At 40.7% G+C, this 17751-nt stretch overlaps 1 protein-coding gene across 50 annotated transcripts in view; it reads left to right on the plus strand.

Moving 5' to 3' along the window:
• The window catches only part of ttn.2 (titin, tandem duplicate 2), a 694778-nt gene that overhangs the window by 592842 nt on the left and 84185 nt on the right, over positions 1 to 17751 (plus strand). For all 50 annotated transcript variants that reach the window (XM_078552010.1, XM_078551990.1, XM_078551964.1 and 47 more), the window contains 21 exons: positions 761 to 876; positions 1096 to 1395; positions 1512 to 1811; positions 1911 to 2016; positions 2111 to 2307; positions 2403 to 2708; positions 2820 to 3098; positions 3191 to 3490; positions 3598 to 3900; positions 4073 to 4447; positions 4560 to 4862; positions 5069 to 5368; positions 5469 to 5765; positions 5854 to 6138; positions 6238 to 6531; positions 6616 to 6915; positions 7048 to 7356; positions 7466 to 7656; positions 7763 to 8192; positions 8469 to 8777; positions 8865 to 9013. In XM_078552010.1, coding sequence (XP_078408136.1) covers positions 761 to 876; positions 1096 to 1395; positions 1512 to 1811; positions 1911 to 2016; positions 2111 to 2307; positions 2403 to 2708; positions 2820 to 3098; positions 3191 to 3490; positions 3598 to 3900; positions 4073 to 4447; positions 4560 to 4862; positions 5069 to 5368; positions 5469 to 5765; positions 5854 to 6138; positions 6238 to 6531; positions 6616 to 6915; positions 7048 to 7356; positions 7466 to 7656; positions 7763 to 8192; positions 8469 to 8777; positions 8865 to 9013 — 5749 coding nt within the window. The remainder of the gene's footprint in view (positions 1 to 760; positions 877 to 1095; positions 1396 to 1511; positions 1812 to 1910; positions 2017 to 2110; positions 2308 to 2402; positions 2709 to 2819; positions 3099 to 3190; positions 3491 to 3597; positions 3901 to 4072; positions 4448 to 4559; positions 4863 to 5068; positions 5369 to 5468; positions 5766 to 5853; positions 6139 to 6237; positions 6532 to 6615; positions 6916 to 7047; positions 7357 to 7465; positions 7657 to 7762; positions 8193 to 8468; positions 8778 to 8864; positions 9014 to 17751) is intronic.

A 17751-nucleotide genomic window follows, 5' to 3' on the forward strand; every position in this document is an offset into this window, starting at 1 on the left:
TTTTGGCCTCTTGTATATCTTTGATTTAATTGCTCCACATTTGGTTGTACTTCAGCTACCTTGGCCCTAAACTCTGGAATTCCCTCCTAAACCACTTCCCCTCTCTCCTCTCCTCTCCTCTTCTCAATCAATGTCACTAAAGTTGATTATTTGGTCATTATCATATTTCTGATCGTGGGATCTTGCTATGTGCAAATTAGCTGCTGCCTTTCCTACATTGCAACAGTGACTACACTTCAAAAGTATTTCATTGGCTGTAAAGCGCTTTGGGACATCGGGTGCACAAAAGGCACAAATAAATGCAAATATATTTTACCTTTTAAGATGCTCCTTAAAACCTATGTTTTTGATCAAGTTCTTGTTTATCTGTCCTGATTTCTCCTTCTATGCCTTGGTATCAAAAATATGAAAAATACTTTTATTGATAGTTCTCCTGTTGAGCGTCTTGGGACATTTTACTATGTCAAATGCATTATGTAAATCTAAGTTGTTTTTATGTGATTTTCTCATTAGTTGCTGAACTTGCGAACTGTGACTTATGATTGGTTAGTTTTATTAATGCAGAAAAGGGAGAAAAATTTAGGTAGAATGTGACTGATCAGAATTTATTTGCTAGTGGTAGAATGTGATTGCTGATAGCTACCAACGGTTAACCAATTAGCAAGAACAAAGACAATCTTGTCATTACAGACACCAGAAAATTAGATAGATGCAGTATGTACAAACTAATATGTGCACATACATGTTTTTCAACCAACAGAGTAAAAGGACTTACTCCGAAGAAGAAGTACAAGTTCCGTGTTCTGGCAGAGAACCTGGCTGGTACTGGCAAACCTAGCAATGAAACAGACCCAATCCTGGCGAAGGATCCTATCGGTATGTGCGCGATTGACCTATCAAATGAAATTTCATAATACTTTGTATGTTAGGGTAAATTTTGCCAGACCCTCTACCAGCAGCATGCTACCAGCAAATATCAGAAAATCATGCCTGTAATTTTCTATGTGCACTGGGTGTGTGCAAGGCCTGATAGAATTGACCAAATTATGTTTACCTAATAATTGATCAATATTTTTCATGTAAATTCATTTATAGATCCACCATGGCCTCCTGGAAAGCCTAATGTTAAAGATGTCATGAAGACTTCAGCATTCTTAAATTGGAATAAACCAGAACATGACGGAGGGGCAAAGATTGAGTCTTATGTTGTTGAGTTGCTGAAGAGTGGAACAGAGGAATGGGTTAGAGTAGCTGAAGGTGTTCCTATTACTGAATATTTCCTGAGAGGGCTTATGGAGAAACAAGAATACTCATTCCGTGTTAGAGCTGTTAACAAAGCTGGTGAAAGCGAACCCAGTGAACCCAGTGATCCTGTGCTGTGCAAGGATAGATTGAGTAAGTTACACTCAATTTATTATATACTATGTTTATCACATAACAACCTTCAATAACCATGATTAATGCAATAAGTCATAATCTTTTAAATATGAGAATTGTTTTCTTCCCCATAGATCCTCCTTCACCTCCACGTTGGCTTCAAGTTGTTAATATCACAAAAAATTCTGCTGATCTTAAATGGACACCACCAGAAAAGGATGGGGGCTCTCCAATAACAAACTATATTGTGGAAAAAAGAGATGTAAGACGAAAGGGCTGGCAGACTGTTGACACGACAGTAAAAGACACAAAGTACACAGTTACACCTCTTTTAGAAGGTTCTCTGTATGTATTCAGGGTTGCTGCAGAAAATGCAATTGGACAGAGTGAATACTGTGAACTGGAAGACTCAGTACTTGCTAAAGATACCTTCAGTAAGTTATTTTATGGATATTATTATGTCTCTTTCCCTGTGTATAATTATTTCCTTTGAATTCCTTTTATCTTACATATATATTTTGATTTCTCTCAAGCAACACCTGGACCACCTTATGCTCTAACAGTCGTTGATGTAACCAAGAGACATGTTGAACTGAAATGGGAAGCTCCCAAAAATGATGGTGGAAGACCAATACAGAGGTCATTGTTGTTTTTTTTATTCAGTGTACTTTCTTACCATCACAATTTCTTTCTTATAATGTACACTAATGAATGCTATTGAATGTTCATATAGATATGTAATTGAAAAGAAAGAGAAATTAGGAACTCGCTGGGTTAAAGCTGGGAAGACTCCAGGACCAGAATGCAGTTATAGAGTCACTGATGTAATTGAGGGCACTGAAGTACAGTTCCAAGTCCGTGCTGAAAATGAAGCTGGCTGTGGGCATCCAAGTGAACCAACTGATATGCTTACAATTGAAGACCCAACTAGTGAGTAAAAACTGAAACTAAGAATATTATAAATTGAAATTACATTTTGAAAACAATTAACAGATAACATTTAATATAATTTTGTTTGTGTCTAGGTCCTCCATCTCCTCCTCTTGAATTACACGTGACAGATGCAAGCAGAGATCACATATTTATTGAATGGAAGCCACCAGAAAAAAATGGTGGTAGCCCTATTATTGGCTATCATGTTGAAATTTGCGAACCAGGAACAGAGAAGTGGATGAGAATTAATTCTCGCCCAGTAAAGGAACTGAAGTATAAAGCAGTAGAAGGCATTATCCCTGATAAGGAATATATCTTGAGAGTTAGAGCTGTTAATGCCATTGGAGCAAGTGATCCATCAGAAATTTCAGAAAATGTCGTAGCAAAGGATTCGGACTGTAAGAACAGCTTTCTTTTGAAATGTTCCCTTTCTCAATCTTAAATTGTTATTCTTCTATAAATAGAATTACATTTTACATTATACTTAAAAAAAAAACTTATTTTAATAGGTAATCCAAGTATCGAAGTACAGACTCAAGATATCATTGTTGTGGAGGGTGAGAAATTGAACATCCATGTACCTTTTAGAGCTGTACCAACACCAACAATTTCATGGTATAAGAATGGAAAGGAATTCAAAGCAGACGAAAGAACGACTACGAAGAGTGACTATACCCATACATCCCTTGAGATTACAAAGAGTGTTCATGCTGATGCTGGTGTCTATACCATTACTTTGGAGAACAAACTGGGTTCAACAACAGGCACCATTCATGTCAAAGTCATAGGTAATAATCTGAAATGTAACGGAGGGAAACTTCCTTATTTATTTAGTTTATTTTCAGATTAAAATAATATGTTTTGCTTTGTTTTAATTCAGGATTGCCTGGTCAGTGTAAAGATATAAAAGCAAGTGACGTCACCAAGAGTTCTTGCAAAATAACCTGGGATCCTCCAGACAATGATGGTGGCAGTCCCATTTTGCATTATGTTCTTCAACGTAGAGAGGCTGGTAGAAGAACATATACCCCAGTAATGTCTGGTGAGAATAAACTAAGCTGGCCAGTAAAGGATCTTATTCCAAATTGTGAATACTATTTCCGTGTAAAGGCTGTTAACAAAATTGGTGGTGGTGAATACACTGAGCTTCGCAACCCAGTTATCGCAGAGGATCAAAAGCGTAAGTATTTTGGGAGAAAAATCATCACTAAACAACATGTATCTATTTAGTCTGTAATCATTGTAATATTTTGAATATTATTAATTTATGCATTTAATTTTCCTCAGAACGCCCTGATCCACCTGTTGATCTTGAGGTCCAGGATCCAACGTCAAAATCAGCAACACTGACATGGAAACCACCTCTTTATGATGGTGGCTGTAAGATCATGGGCTATATCATAGAAAAGATAGCTAAAGGCGGTGACAAATGGGAGAGATGCAACGAGTACTTGGTCCCTGTTCTGACTTATACTGTAAAAAATCTTGAGAAAGGAAATGAATACCAGTTCCGTGCACTTGCTGAGAATATTGCTGGAATTAGTGATCCTTCAAGAATAACTCCAGGAGTCAAAGCTGTAGACCCAGTTGGTGAGTGTTCTTTTTCATGTGAGGCTAAGAAAAATCATTAAATAGGTCAAAACTTGATTCCTTAGTTTTTAAAAATGATCAGCTAAGGAAACAATTTGCAACAATTTCAAGGCTGTATAATTCAGTAACGATAGATCAATAATATTTACAATTATTCTGCTTTTCTGTACAGATCCACCAAAGGTCTTCCTCGTTGGAAACCTTCAGTTTGGATTAAATGTCAGAAGGGGTAATGAGATTGATCTTCTAGCCCGTATTTCTGGCTCTCCTTATCCAACTGTGACATGGCATCGAAACGATGAAACAATCAGACCTGAAGATATCAAAAAGAGAGTAGAAAAAAGAATACCAGCTAGGAAGAAGGAAGTTGTGGAGGAGGAGCCTTTTTCTCTCAGTTTACCAGAACGTTTAACTCTTGATAACAGCAGAACAGGAGAGTCCGAATTGATAGTTCGGGATTCCATCAGAAAAGACTATGGAAAATTTACTGTCAAAGCAGAAAATGATCATGGTGTCGCCCAAGCTAATTGTGATGTTAATGTCCTAGGTACAATGTTACATAAGTTCTTTCATAGATGTTACAAAGAGGTTGCTAAGATGCAAACATTTACTGTTGTTACTATTAACATAATTTATGAGTTTTGTTTTTGGCATTCTAGACACACCTGGCCGACCAGTCAACTTCATATTTGAGGAAGTCAGAAAAGATTCAGTCATCTGTAAATGGGATCCTCCTTTGGACAATGGTGGTAGTGAGATTCTCAATTATATCTTGGAAAAGAAAGATAATTCCAAAGCTGAAATCAGCTGGATTACTGTAACAACAACTCTTAGACATTGCATATATCATGTGACACAACTTATTGAAGGAAAAGAGTACATTTTCCGTGTTGCAGCTGAAAATAAATTTGGCCCTGGTCCATTTTGTGTCTCAAAGCCACTTACAGCCAAAAATCCATTTGGTAAGCTTTTACTTCTCTTTGCCAAAATCATCATAATATAAGATGCAATGCTTAACTATTATGTTAAAATGTTATTTGTCACAAGCATTGTTTAAAGAATTACCTTATTGATATAATGTAGTTTCCAACATTTTTGCCAATGTATTTAATATCAGGTTGTTGATATCTGTATTGCAATTTACATATCCTTGTTATTTCTAACTTAGATCCTCCTGAGGCACCTGATAAACCTGAAGTGGTGGATGTTACTAGAAATAGTATGGTTGTTACATGGAATGAACCAAAAGATAATGGTAGCCCTATTTTAGGCTACTGGATTGAAAAAAGAGAAATTAACAGCACACATTGGACTCGCGTTAATAAAAACTTGTTAAATGCTCTAGAAGTACAGGCTGAAGGCCTCATGGAAGGATTAACTTATATATTCAGAGTCTGTGCAGAAAATGCAGCTGGTCCTGGAAAATTTAGTTTACCTTCAGATCCCAAGACAGCACGGGACCCAATTTGTAAGTACTGGCTTAACAGTAGCTGATAAATTGTAAAGCACATTTTAATACACCTCTTATTCATTTCACAATTAATTATGTTTTTCCTTTCCCTTTTAAGTGCCACCTGGACCACCAATACCAAGAGTCCTAGATACAAGTGCAACATCAATAGATGTAATCTGGGATCCTCCTATCTATGATGGTGGTGGTGACATCACTGGTTACCATGTCGACAAGCAACTTGTTGGATCAAAAGAATGGTCACGCTGCACAGAAAGACTAGTTAAAGATCGCAAGTTCACAGTCTTTGGGGTTAGAGAAGATGCAGATTATATAATTCGTGTGACAGCACTCAATAATGCTGGAGAAGGAGCTCCTGGTCAGACTGAAGCTGTAACTATAATGGATCCAAAAGGTATTAAAAATTAAGCAATTATTTAGTTTATATTTTTTAATTTATTTTTCAATTTCAGTTTTTATATAAAGCACATCTTGTTTTATAGAGCCTCCAGTAGTAGAGTTTGATGATAGTGTAAAAGCAGGCGTTCTAAAACAAGCTGGAGAAATACTCAGGCTTCCTGCCACTGTAACAGGCCGACCAACGCCAGAAATTAAATGGAGCAAGGAAGATGGAAAACTTGATGAAAACCTTGTTGTTATCGAAACAGTTGGTACCAAGACAGAGTTAATTATAAAAAATGCACAAAGAAGTGATTTTGGCAGATATATAGTCACTGCTACAAATAGCAGTGGCACCAAATCTGCATGGACCCGAGTGGACGTTGTGGGTAAGACACATACTAAATAAGCAAATGTAAATTAGGCTGATATTCTATATCAATATCTTAGTTAAATCTAAATGGTATATCCCCACTTTTTTCTTTCAGATGTACCTGGCCCTATACTGGATCTAAAACCTGTAGTTGTTACAAGAAAGATGATATTACTTAACTGGTCTGAACCTACGGATGATGGTGGCAGTGATATTATAGGCTATGTTATTGAGAAAAAGGATGCTAAAATGCATTCCTGGAGACAACCAATGGAGACAGAAAAATCCAAATGTGATATTGTTGGTCTTCTTGAAGGACAGGAATATATGTTCCGTATTTGTGCTAAAAATAAATATGGCTGTGGTCCTTCCGATACACTTGGACCTATAGCTGCCGTTGATCCGCTAGGTAAGATGTGAGGAAAGCAGGAGAATTAAATAATTTCTGTTCAGATATGTCACAGTTTGAATTGGAAATGTATTTTAATTATAGGTCCACCAACATCGCCTGAGAAATTTACATACACAGAGAGGACAAAGTCAACAGTTACACTTAAGTGGAAACCTCCACGAAATGATGGTGGTCGACCCGTTTTAGGATACATTGTTGAAAAGAAAAGACATGACCAGCCTACATTTGAGAGAGTTAACCAATTGGTTTGTCCAGATACAACTTTTGTGGTTGATAACCTAGAAGATCTAAACATGTATGATTTCCGTGTCAGAGCTGTCAATGAAATTGGAGAAAGTGAACCATCAATTACTCTTAATGTAATAGTGCAAGATGATGAAGGTACATGCATTTGGTAGTTATGTCTTGTGCTATTGACCTTTCCATATGGGAAATATAAGTATGATTTTCTTCCAAATGTTCATACTTTATTAACATTTTTGTTCTTGTTTGATTTGCTTATTTTCCTAACAGTGCCTCCAATTGTGAGATTGCGACTGAAAGTTAAGAAAAGTGTTATAGCTGTGAAAGCTGGTGAACCGATTGACATTCCAGCTGAGGTGGAGGGCCTTCCTCTTCCCAATATTGAATGGAGTAAAGGGGAGACTGTGGTAGAAAAATCAACTGACCGACAGAAGATAGATACTGAAGTAGTATCAAGAATGAATGCAATGACTAAGTTTAGTATTCCTGCAACTGTTAGAAAGGATTCAGATACTTACACTATTACCGCTTCAAACCGCCTAGGAACAGCATCCCAATCTGTGGATGTTAATATTCTAGGTGAGAAAACAAAACAATTGCAATAAAGAATTTGAGAAAATATTGTAAATTCCCAAAAATTTACTATTTTGTTTAAATATTGATTTATTTCACACTTTTTTAACTTTAGATAAACCCTTACCACCAAGAAACCTTAAAGTTTCTGACATTAAAGCAGAATCCTGCTATCTGACCTGGGATGCCCCTGAGGACAATGGTGGTAGTGAAATAACTAACTATATTGTTGACAAGCGTGATGCAAGCAAGAAGAAATCTGAATGGGAGGAGATCACAAACTGTATCATTGAAAGACGATATGGCGTAATGTTTCTTTTTTCATGTTACTGCATTAAGTCAATGTTTTCATAAACTTCTTAATATAGTTGAGCAAATTTTATATGTGTAACCAAAGTTTTCTTCTATTTAGGTATGGAAACTGACAACTGATGGAGAATATCAATTTAGAGTCAGAGCAGAGAATAAGTATGGAATTAGTGATGGTTGTATGTCTGAAAAAGTGACAATCAAAGATCCATTTGGCCTCCCAGGACCACCAAGTAAACCAAAAGTGTCTGATGTTACAAGGTCCTCTATGCTTGTAGCTTGGGATCCTCCATTGGACAATGGTGGTTCTCCAATCACAGGTTACTATATTGAGAAGAGAGAGGTTGGAGGCGTGTATTGGTCACGTGTCAACAGAGCTCCCCTGACAAAGCCAGCTGTAAAAGGCCTAAACTTTAATGTCCATCGCTTGATAGAAGATGTTGAGTACCAGTTTAGAGTCATGGCGATAAATGCTGCTGGAATTGGACCTCCGAGTGAACCTTCTGATCCTGTTTTGGCAACTGATCCTAAAGGTAAGTTTCATCTCTGAATATATATGTTTCTTTGTCTCAGCTAAAGGAATAGTTGTTGATCTAAACTTTAATTAAAATAAAACTATTCTAAAATGATCTACATACAATAATAAATATAATATTTTAATTAATTTAAACGATGAGATTTGTAACATTGTCAAATGTATTTGACGTTTTATTACTCTGCTTAAAGCAAGCAAATATCACAAAAACATATTCAAACATAATAAGGAAAATAGGGTAGATCAACATAAGTATGATTTTTTTTCTCTGAAGATCCACCAAGTGCTCCATCCTCTCCTGAAGTCACTGACAAAACAAAGAATACAATATCGCTGGCATGGAAACGCCCAGCAAAAGATGGTCATAGCCCAATTCAAGGCTATATTGTTGAGATGCAGGAGGAGGGTTCATCGGACTGGAAAAGAGCATCAGATCCGGATAAACTAGTTCCCAACTGTGAATATGTGGTGCCCAACTTACAGACACTGAAGAAGTACAGGTTCCGTATTAAAGCTGTTAATGCTGCAGGGGAATCTGAACCAAGTTTACCAACTTCAGAAATAATTATGAAAGAAACTCTAGGTAAGTACCTCTAAATTTAGAAGTTAAGAATATTAGAATACACTTTTTGCAAGTTATAACGAACATATTTTCCTTCATGATTTACAGAGGAACCAGATATTACATTGGAAGTCAGTGCACAAGATTTCCTCAGTTGCCGTGCCGGTACACCTTTGAGAATTCCAGCTATTGTCACTGGCCGTCCTACTCCAAAGATTAGTTGGGAGTTTGAAGGAGAAGCTAAGACAGTGATAAAGGTATGAAATGTTTTAATTGTATGTAGATATATACCTCTGTCCCTGGAAGGAATCCTCTGAGCTATGCCAATTCAAAATACCTTGGGCATGTGGGGTTGAGTGAGTGTGCTCTAGAAAGTTACTATAGTGAAATTCATTTGCCAGCTTTGATAAGGCTAAATAATATACTGTAACAATCAAGGAACTGTTTAATTCTGTTTGCTATTCCTTGATGATGTAGATGTGTTATCTTTTTAATTGTGAGGCTGATGAAATTGATTTGTACTTTTGCTTCATCTGGCTTGCACTTATGAGACTGCTAGGGGTAGAATGAAAGGTTCTCAGTTGAATCCCTCTACTTAGTGATACTTCCCTGTGAAATGTTTTGTTCACTTATTCTCTACCAAAACATGAAGAACTTGCTACAGTTTGCACAAGGCCTTGGGTGACCTGTAAAGAATACCCATGGGATAGATTTCATCTATACCATCAAGTTGTGAACTATCACTGGTGCAGAAAGGCAAATATGGGGAAAATCACACATGTGTAATGCAGCTTGCCTTATTTTTCTTCTAATGAAATTAATGGAGAATAAGTTAGACAGACTCCGTCTGTTTAGGTGTTCGAGCCTCTCAGTCCAATTCTCCTCTCTTAAAGAGCATTCTGGTCGCTAGAATATGCCCCTGAGTACATTGAGCAATATTTATCCTTCTCAGTTATACAGCTGCAGACCAACCAGGTCTAACCAGATGCCTTTCTCATGGTTATTTTTTGTCACTAATTTAGTATCAGATGTAGGTCATTGTCACGGTGCTGTAACAATAGGTGATGTTACATACACTGAATGTTACATGCTATGTTGCATACAATGCTCCACCATACCACCTACAATGGAAACTATTGCAACAGCTTTTCTATTTACTCTTTATTTTGGAAGTCAAGTGGAAAGTTTATTAAAGATTTTCAGAGCAAATTAGCACATTTAATTAAAACCAAAATTCCTAATTTTGAAATATTTCAGGTGTCAGAGGTAATTTTGTGCATTCACAATTAGCAGAAATTGAGGGATATTACTCCAATTATTTAAGGCGATAAAACTGCCTCTGTGATTATTGGTCCTATTATGAATAGCTGGAGGTATATGGAAGCTATGAGATGTGGGTATGAGGCTGGCAGCATTGGTAAGTGTATGAGAGGGAGGTGGAGCATCTGAATGTTGGGCATGAGCCCTGGTTACCGATTGGTCAGTGAGGAATCTGTGAAACATTGAGCAGCATGATAAGTTAATGGTACAGTGAATAGGGAAAACAATTTGAAGAGGCATTTGCTGACCTTTATCACCTGTGCGAGGCCATTGAACTTTTTGCAGCACTGCAGCCAGGTTGTTGGACTAGACTCCAGGAATTGACCTTCATGGCCACATATTTGGAGGGCTTGCCTAGAGGGAAACATCATCTCCTCCTGTCTACCTCCAACGCCAACATCTCTAGCGCCACATTCAACAACCTGGGAACCTCTCTCTGGCCTGTGGTTCTATTTGCTGTCTTCTTCCTTCCAACACAGACTTTGGTGGGAATTTTAATGGAGCCTGCAAAAGCAGGAAATGTGGTATGCGGATGACTGAGTTAGGCAGGAGCTGAAATTTCGATTTCCCCACAGCGGGTTGAGATCCAGAATTAAGTCAGCAACATATTTGTGGCATTTTAGGCCTCACGCCATCCTGTGACAGGTTCCCGCTTGTCATACATTTTCTTGCTATGAAACTCGTTAGCATAAAGCTTTTTTTATTGTGACTTCCCTTCAAGATAAAGTTAGTGGCTCAGAAGAATCTCATGGCACCCGGTTCACATTTGTTTACACGTGGTATGCAGCAGCCGGCTTCTGCCATTTGTGTCCAAGGTCAGCTGTTTTCCTTGTTGAACCCTGTGGCACAAGGGAGGGATAAAGAAGAATGGCAGCTTGCTCAAACCAGCAAGGACGCATCAGTGGTGGGTGGGGAGGCGTGGGGTGATGGTAGTGAGGGGTCGGAGGTGTGGAGGCATGGAAGAGGGATCCAAGGGAGGACAGAGTGTAGGGTTGGGAGCATGGAGGAGTGAAATGGAAAGGGCCTGGCATCCTGGGTGTAGTGGGAACAGCTAGTCAAGGTAAGAAAATGAGGAGCCTAAAGGGCAGTGTCACTATTGTCCATATGTGGGTCCATCTCAGGATGTTGGCTGGCAGAGTCCTTATAGGGCTTTGAGTTCACCTATAACATTTCTATTATCCCCGCTGAGAGTGATCTCGATCAGTGTCCTATACAATGCATAAAAGTGAGGACCAGCTGAGCCTGCAAGTTCAGCCATGTCCCACAGAGTGGTGAGTACAACACTGGACACTAACAGGAATATTCAGTAAAGAGTGAATAAAAAAACACAACATTGTTTCTCTCACAATAAAGAAATGTCCCCAGCTCCCCTGTAAACATCAATGTGTGCCAACCATAAAGCCTGCCTGAACACTTAGCTCTCTGACTAAGCTAGTCTCAACAAATAGCGATGATGCACATATGAATAACATGAAACCAATGTAATGTGAAACATTTGCAATGAAACATAAATTTGAAAAGCACCCCGTGCCATCTTTGTGCTCTCAATAAGTCTTATGTTAATGGCAATGGAGTTGGGTAGGAAAGTTGTGGCCATGACGAAGAGCCTCTCTGTTTGACCAGGAGGCTCTATATAGCCCACCTGTAGTTGCTGCATTGTCAGCTGACAGTGGGTTTCACCACTGAGAAGCTTCTCCCACAGTGTGATCGCACATGTCTCTTGTGCAAGCCACTGGCACTTTAAATTTTAATTGGAATTGTGTGGGAACCAGTAAAAAGCAAGAGTGCAGATGTAGCAACCGATTCCTGTTCCGCCATCAGGAACAGCATGCCACAGTTGAAATTCCGCCCTTTGAGACTATTTCGGTAGCCGTTGTAGCAAGAGTGCGCTTCCCTTTAAAAAGAACAGGTTAACGGCAAGTCGGGCAAACCATGCACACTCCTAAGTGCCCAGTTGAGCATGCAGCCAGTCAGCAGCATGTTTTGCACTGGGCTCGGTGCAATCATGTTGATGAACAGGCAGTACTCAGTTTGCATGCTGCCTGTCTCAGCTTGACTGGGCTGGGGGTAATCATGCATCACAATCTCTGTGCCTGAAATCAACTTTTAGCCCTGTCCACTTTAATTTTCAAAGCACGACTTTATTTTAGCCCATGGTGCCCAGGCACCTTTCAGAAATTGTTGCACTAACAATGATGCAGCATCTCCACGTGTACTGATATTTAGAAGAATGATTAATCAGGGTTTCTGGCTGGTACTACCGGTCAGGCAGCTCAAAAGTGTTCACCTCCAGAAATTGAGGTTCATATTAAAACAGGAAAAGCTCCAAAACTCCAATTCTCATAGCAGAACCTGATATTTGCAGAAGCACCTCTGCATAATTCTTATACTCAAGCAAATCACAATGCCCTGGGATATTACCACCCCACCTCCTTCCTGGACAGATCTGCCTAAGTGTGTTTATTTGTGGCTACTTGATCTTATGCTGGCAAAGACTCAGGCTGCAAAACTTAGCTCCACAGCATCCATAGTGTCAGCACTACAGATGTCGTTTTGGTCACAAAACAGCATCTGTGCCGTGTGCATACAGTTCCAGCATGGCCTGCACCAAATGTCGTTTTGGAGCGGTCAGTGGCATAGTCATCAGGAACTTGCACCAGATCTGTACAGAGTAGACAGATCATGACATCACATGCTTACTTGATGTCAGCTCTTTCTTTTTCAACCTTGGTACTCTGGCTAACGCCTTCCTTAAACATGCAGAGCTGAACATGTGTTCAGCAGCAAGATGCACCCCTCCATAGATTCATAGACGTTTACAGCACAGAAGGAGGCCTTTCGGGCCATAATGTCCACGCCAGTTAACAAAGATCTGACTACACTAATCCCATTTTCCAGCACTTGGCCCATAGCCCTGGAGGCTATGGCAATGCAAGTGAATATCTAAATACATCTTAAATGTTATGATAGTTTCTGACTCAGCCACCCTCTCAGGGTAGTGAGTTCCAGACTCCCAACACCCACTGCACAAGTTTCTCCTCAACTCCCCTTCTAGCCTTCTACCTCCTACCTTAAATCTATGCCCCCTGGTTATTGACCCCTCTACTAATGGAAAAAGTGCCTTACTATCCACCCTATCTATCCCCCTCATAATCTTGTACGCCTCTATCAGGTCCCCTCTCAACCTTCGCTGCTCCAAGGAAAACAACCCCAGTCTATCCAACCTTTCCTCATATCTCACCCTCCAGCCCAGGCAGTATCCTGGTAAATCTCCTCTGCACCCTCTCCAGTGCAATCACATCTTTCCTATAGTATGGTGACCAGAACTGCACACACTGCTCCAGTTGTGACCTAACCAGCATTTTATACAGTTCCAGCATAACCTCCCTGCTCTAGTATTCAATGCCTCGGCTAATAAAGGCAAGCATCCCATATGCCTTCTTAACCACATTATCTACCTGCCCTGCTACCTTCAGGGATCTATGGATATGCACACCAAGGTCCCTCTGATCTTCAGTACTTTCCAGGGTCCTACCATTCATAGTGTGCCTTATTATCCCTCCCCAAGTGCATTACCTCACACTTCTCTGGGTTGAATTCCATTTGCCACTGCTCTGCCCACCTGACCAATCCATTGATATCTTCCTGCAGTTTACGGCTATCTTCCTCACTATTTACCACCCTACCAATTTTGGTGTCACCCCACAAACTTCTTGATCATACCCCTTACATTTAAGTCCAAATCATTTGTGTGCGGCACAAACATCAAGGGCCCCAGCACCATACCCTGCGCAACCCCACTGGAAACAGACTTCCAGTCACAGAAACATCCCTCTACCATCACCCTCTGCTACCTGCCTCTCAGCCAATTTTGGATCCAACATGCCACTTTGCCTTGGATCCGATGGGCTCTTACTTTCTTGATCAGTCTGCCATGAGGGACCTTATCAAAAGCCTTTCTAAAGTCCATGTAGACCACATCAAATGCATTACCCTCATCAACACTCCTGGTTACCTCCTCAAAAAATTTGATCAAATTTGTCAAACACGACCTCCCCTTAACGAATCCATGCTGACTATCCCTGATTAATCTGTGTCTCTCCAAGTGCAGATATATTCTGTCCCTCAGAATTCTTTCTAGCAACTTCCCCACCACTGAGGTTAGACTGACTGGCCTGTAATTTCCTGATCTATTCCTTCCTCCCTTTTTTAATATTGGGACAATGTTAGCAATCCTCCAGTCCTCTGGCACCTCTCCTGTGTCCAGAGAGGATTTGAAAATTACTGCCAGGGCCCCTGATATCTCTTCCCTTGTCTCCCTCAATGGCCTGGGATACATTTCATCCAGGCCTCCAGATTTATCCACTTTTAAGGCTGCTAACCCTGCTAGTGCCTCCTCTCACTCTATGTTAATTTCCTCTAATATTTCGCAGTACTCCACCCTGATGTCTATACCTGCGTCATCCTTTTCCATTATGAAGACCGACGCAATGTATTCATTGAGGTCTGTACCCACATCTTCCAGGTCCACACACAGATCACTTCTATGGTCCCTAATTGGCTCTACTCTTTCCCTAGTTATTTTCTTGCTCTTTATATATTTTTTAAAAAACTTTGGGTTTTCCTTTATTCTACCCACCAATGCGTTCTCATGCACTCACTTAGCTTTTCTAATTTCCTTTTTAAGTTCCCCTTCTGCACTTTTTAACACTCCTCTAGGGACTCTGCTGTATTGAGCCCTCGGTATCTGCCATAAGCTCCTCTTTTTTTCTTAATCCTAACCTTTATATCCCTTGACATTCTGCGTTCTCCAGACTTGGTCCCCACCTTTGTCTTTACGGGAACACATTTGCCCTGTACTCTCACTGTTTCCTCCTTGAATGCCTCCCACTGGTGCAGGGTAATTTAGTTGATGAAGTCGATGGGGAGTGATATTGCATGTGCGGTGAAAGACTTTGTTCTGACTTCAAGGGCTTCAGTCACACCACTTTCTCCCACACATGCATCTGTAGTCACCATCCCCCTTGGCCTGCAGCACAAGAGGGAGAATGAGCAGAGAAAACAAAAAGAGGACAAGCTGTTCACTGATGGAGGAGGTGATGGTTTCTCAGCAGGAGGCCTTATCCATTTAGGAGCATTTATTTTACCTTTACCAAAGACAGGAATGGTATGTGCAATCAACTCTGTTTTGCGAAGGAGATGTTTATAGAAATCTACCATCTTTTGCAAGCAGACCTGCAATCTCAGAACTGAGCGTGACATTGCGGCCAGTAGCTGTTTATGCCAAGGGAGGGGAGTTCATTATCTCCTTTCTGACCATAGAGAAGCAGGCGGAGAATTCAAATGGCTTTGGCAGGATAGCAGATTTCCCCATGGTGTAAGGCACCATTGATTGCACTCACACGGTTTTGTGGGTGACATATCTAAATGTTGAGGTGTACTGCAATCTCAAAGGTCACCACTTGCTGAACGTGCAGTTGACCATATTCAGCACGTCATGCAGGTGGATGCTTACTTTCCTGGCAGCAGTCAGGATGTATTTTTTTTGTGCCAGTGCACTGCTCTCTCAGCATTTGAACCGCCACGTTAAACCCAAGAGTGCCCGCAGGTTGAAACGGACTATCCGTCTAAAAGCTAGTTCGTGACTCTTTGCATAACCCAACTACATGTGATCTGTCTATAGTGAGAACCATGCATGAAACATCATAAAGCAGACCATTGACCAATGAAGTGCTCAACAAACATACTCGATGTCTGGACCACACACTTGAGGAGCCCAATAGTACTTGTCAGAGCATGTATCTCAATTTGCAGCGGTCTGCTTTGTCCTGCGTAACCTCACATCACGAGGGCACAACCTTTGCCACCAGGGAAACAATGAGCAGCTGAAGTACAGGAGGAAGGGAGCAGGCAATGAACAAATTATCTTTCTGCACGGGCTCTCTGTGATCACCTCATTTTACCACAGTTCCACTGAACATAACCTGAGATCCCCATTCTGCAACAGTTACACACCTTACCATCCCTCTGTCACTGACTAGCACTGTGTCCTCTTGGCCACAAGGCTGAAATAAAAGCCACCGCAAAACAACTGTTACATGCCAACTTGATCCAATAAAACATCTGAATGCTATACAATATTCAACTAATCCTTCTGCTGGGCTTTCATGGCAATAAGCTGTGATTTCATGCCCTCAGTCTAAGCTTCCACCGCAGCACTCAGATGTTTGGTGATTTCTGCCTGTACTGCAATGGAAGCTGAGACATTGGTCATCGAACACCACCTCATGGTTAGGTTCACGTGTTGTCATGGAGTTGGCCACCACTTACACAATGGAAAGGATGGGCTCCACGCTCTGTGCAAAGCTCTGTGCCTGGTTGGAATTGGATTCCTCCATGCTCCTTGTCAATATACCAACATTTCTGCGTATATGCTTATCAGTTTTTTTTCTGTAGGTCACCTTATTTAAGTCCTCATCTCTTCTGCAGCAGAACCAGTTTACTACTTCACTGGTCTGGGGAACCATGTGATCTTTTCTCCAGCTCTGTCTGCAGTCCACTCATGCCTGGTGACTCACTCCTTGCAGATCTTGCCTCTATGCTACCCTCTAAATTTCAACTGTATCAGTATCTGAGTGAAGGACCATGGGTTTAGATTGAATGATGGTGTTTCTTCCTCCTTAATCTCCTGTTCATCCTGGCCTCAACCTTCCACATCACTGCCTGGACAGGCAGCAGTTCTTGGGTATTAAGGCACAAGGGCAAGTTTGGGGTGAGGAAAGCGGGGAAAGCAAGAGGTGCATAATTACACCATCATGGATTGAAAAGCTGACAGTGTATGAAAGCTGGAATATACGGCGTGTGGCTTGCAGCAGCACTAAATGTGTGAGGGTGAGGTGACACTATGAATGTGAGGTAAGAGTTGTGGTTAATGGAGATTATTGGAAGGCAAGTGAAAAGGATGTGGTAAATGAGGCTGAGTGGTGTAGTTAGTAGAATGTGGCATGTGAAGTTGCATTTACTGATCATAATCCTTTCTATGAGGTCATTAAACTGGCACTGCATCCAGATCCTCATGGCTGAACTGCTGACATTGACTGCAATGGCTACCTGCTCCCATTGCCTTCTCAGAATGTTTCTGGAGGGCTACCTGGCCCCTGAAAAAAGAAAACCCCTCTCCTCCTGCACAAAGGCCTCAAGAGCAGCATCTCAGCACACTCTCTCGCCTGTGGTGCCATTTTTGCAGCTTTATCCTGGTTTTTCACTAACCAGTTTCAACCTTTGCTGTAGTCAAGATGGAGCTCACCTTTAACTGGTGCAACCTGAGATTAAATAGTTCAGGCTGGCTTTAAGTGGTACTAGCCTTGCTTGAACCTGGGCCACCTGCTGCGGTGTGCAGCCACTCAGCAGCACATTTAGTGCTGGAATGCAAACCATGATCATTATAATTAGTAGCAGCATGAAGTTTGCATGCGGTCTGCGTTATGGAATGTGTTAGGGTCATTGCGCATTGCGATCCCCACACCCAATTTCAGGGATAATCCAATTTAGTCCCCCTTTTCTTGAGTCATCTGACTTAAAATTGATATTGAAACAGTGACAAGGGAGAGAAGTTTATTTACTCAGAAAGTTATTGGAAAGTGGAATACTAAAGAGAATGGCAGAGAGATTGCAA

This window comes from Cetorhinus maximus, chromosome 11 (genome assembly GCF_964194155.1).
Source record: "Cetorhinus maximus chromosome 11, sCetMax3.hap1.1, whole genome shotgun sequence".
NCBI lineage: Eukaryota > Metazoa > Chordata > Chondrichthyes > Lamniformes > Cetorhinidae > Cetorhinus > Cetorhinus maximus.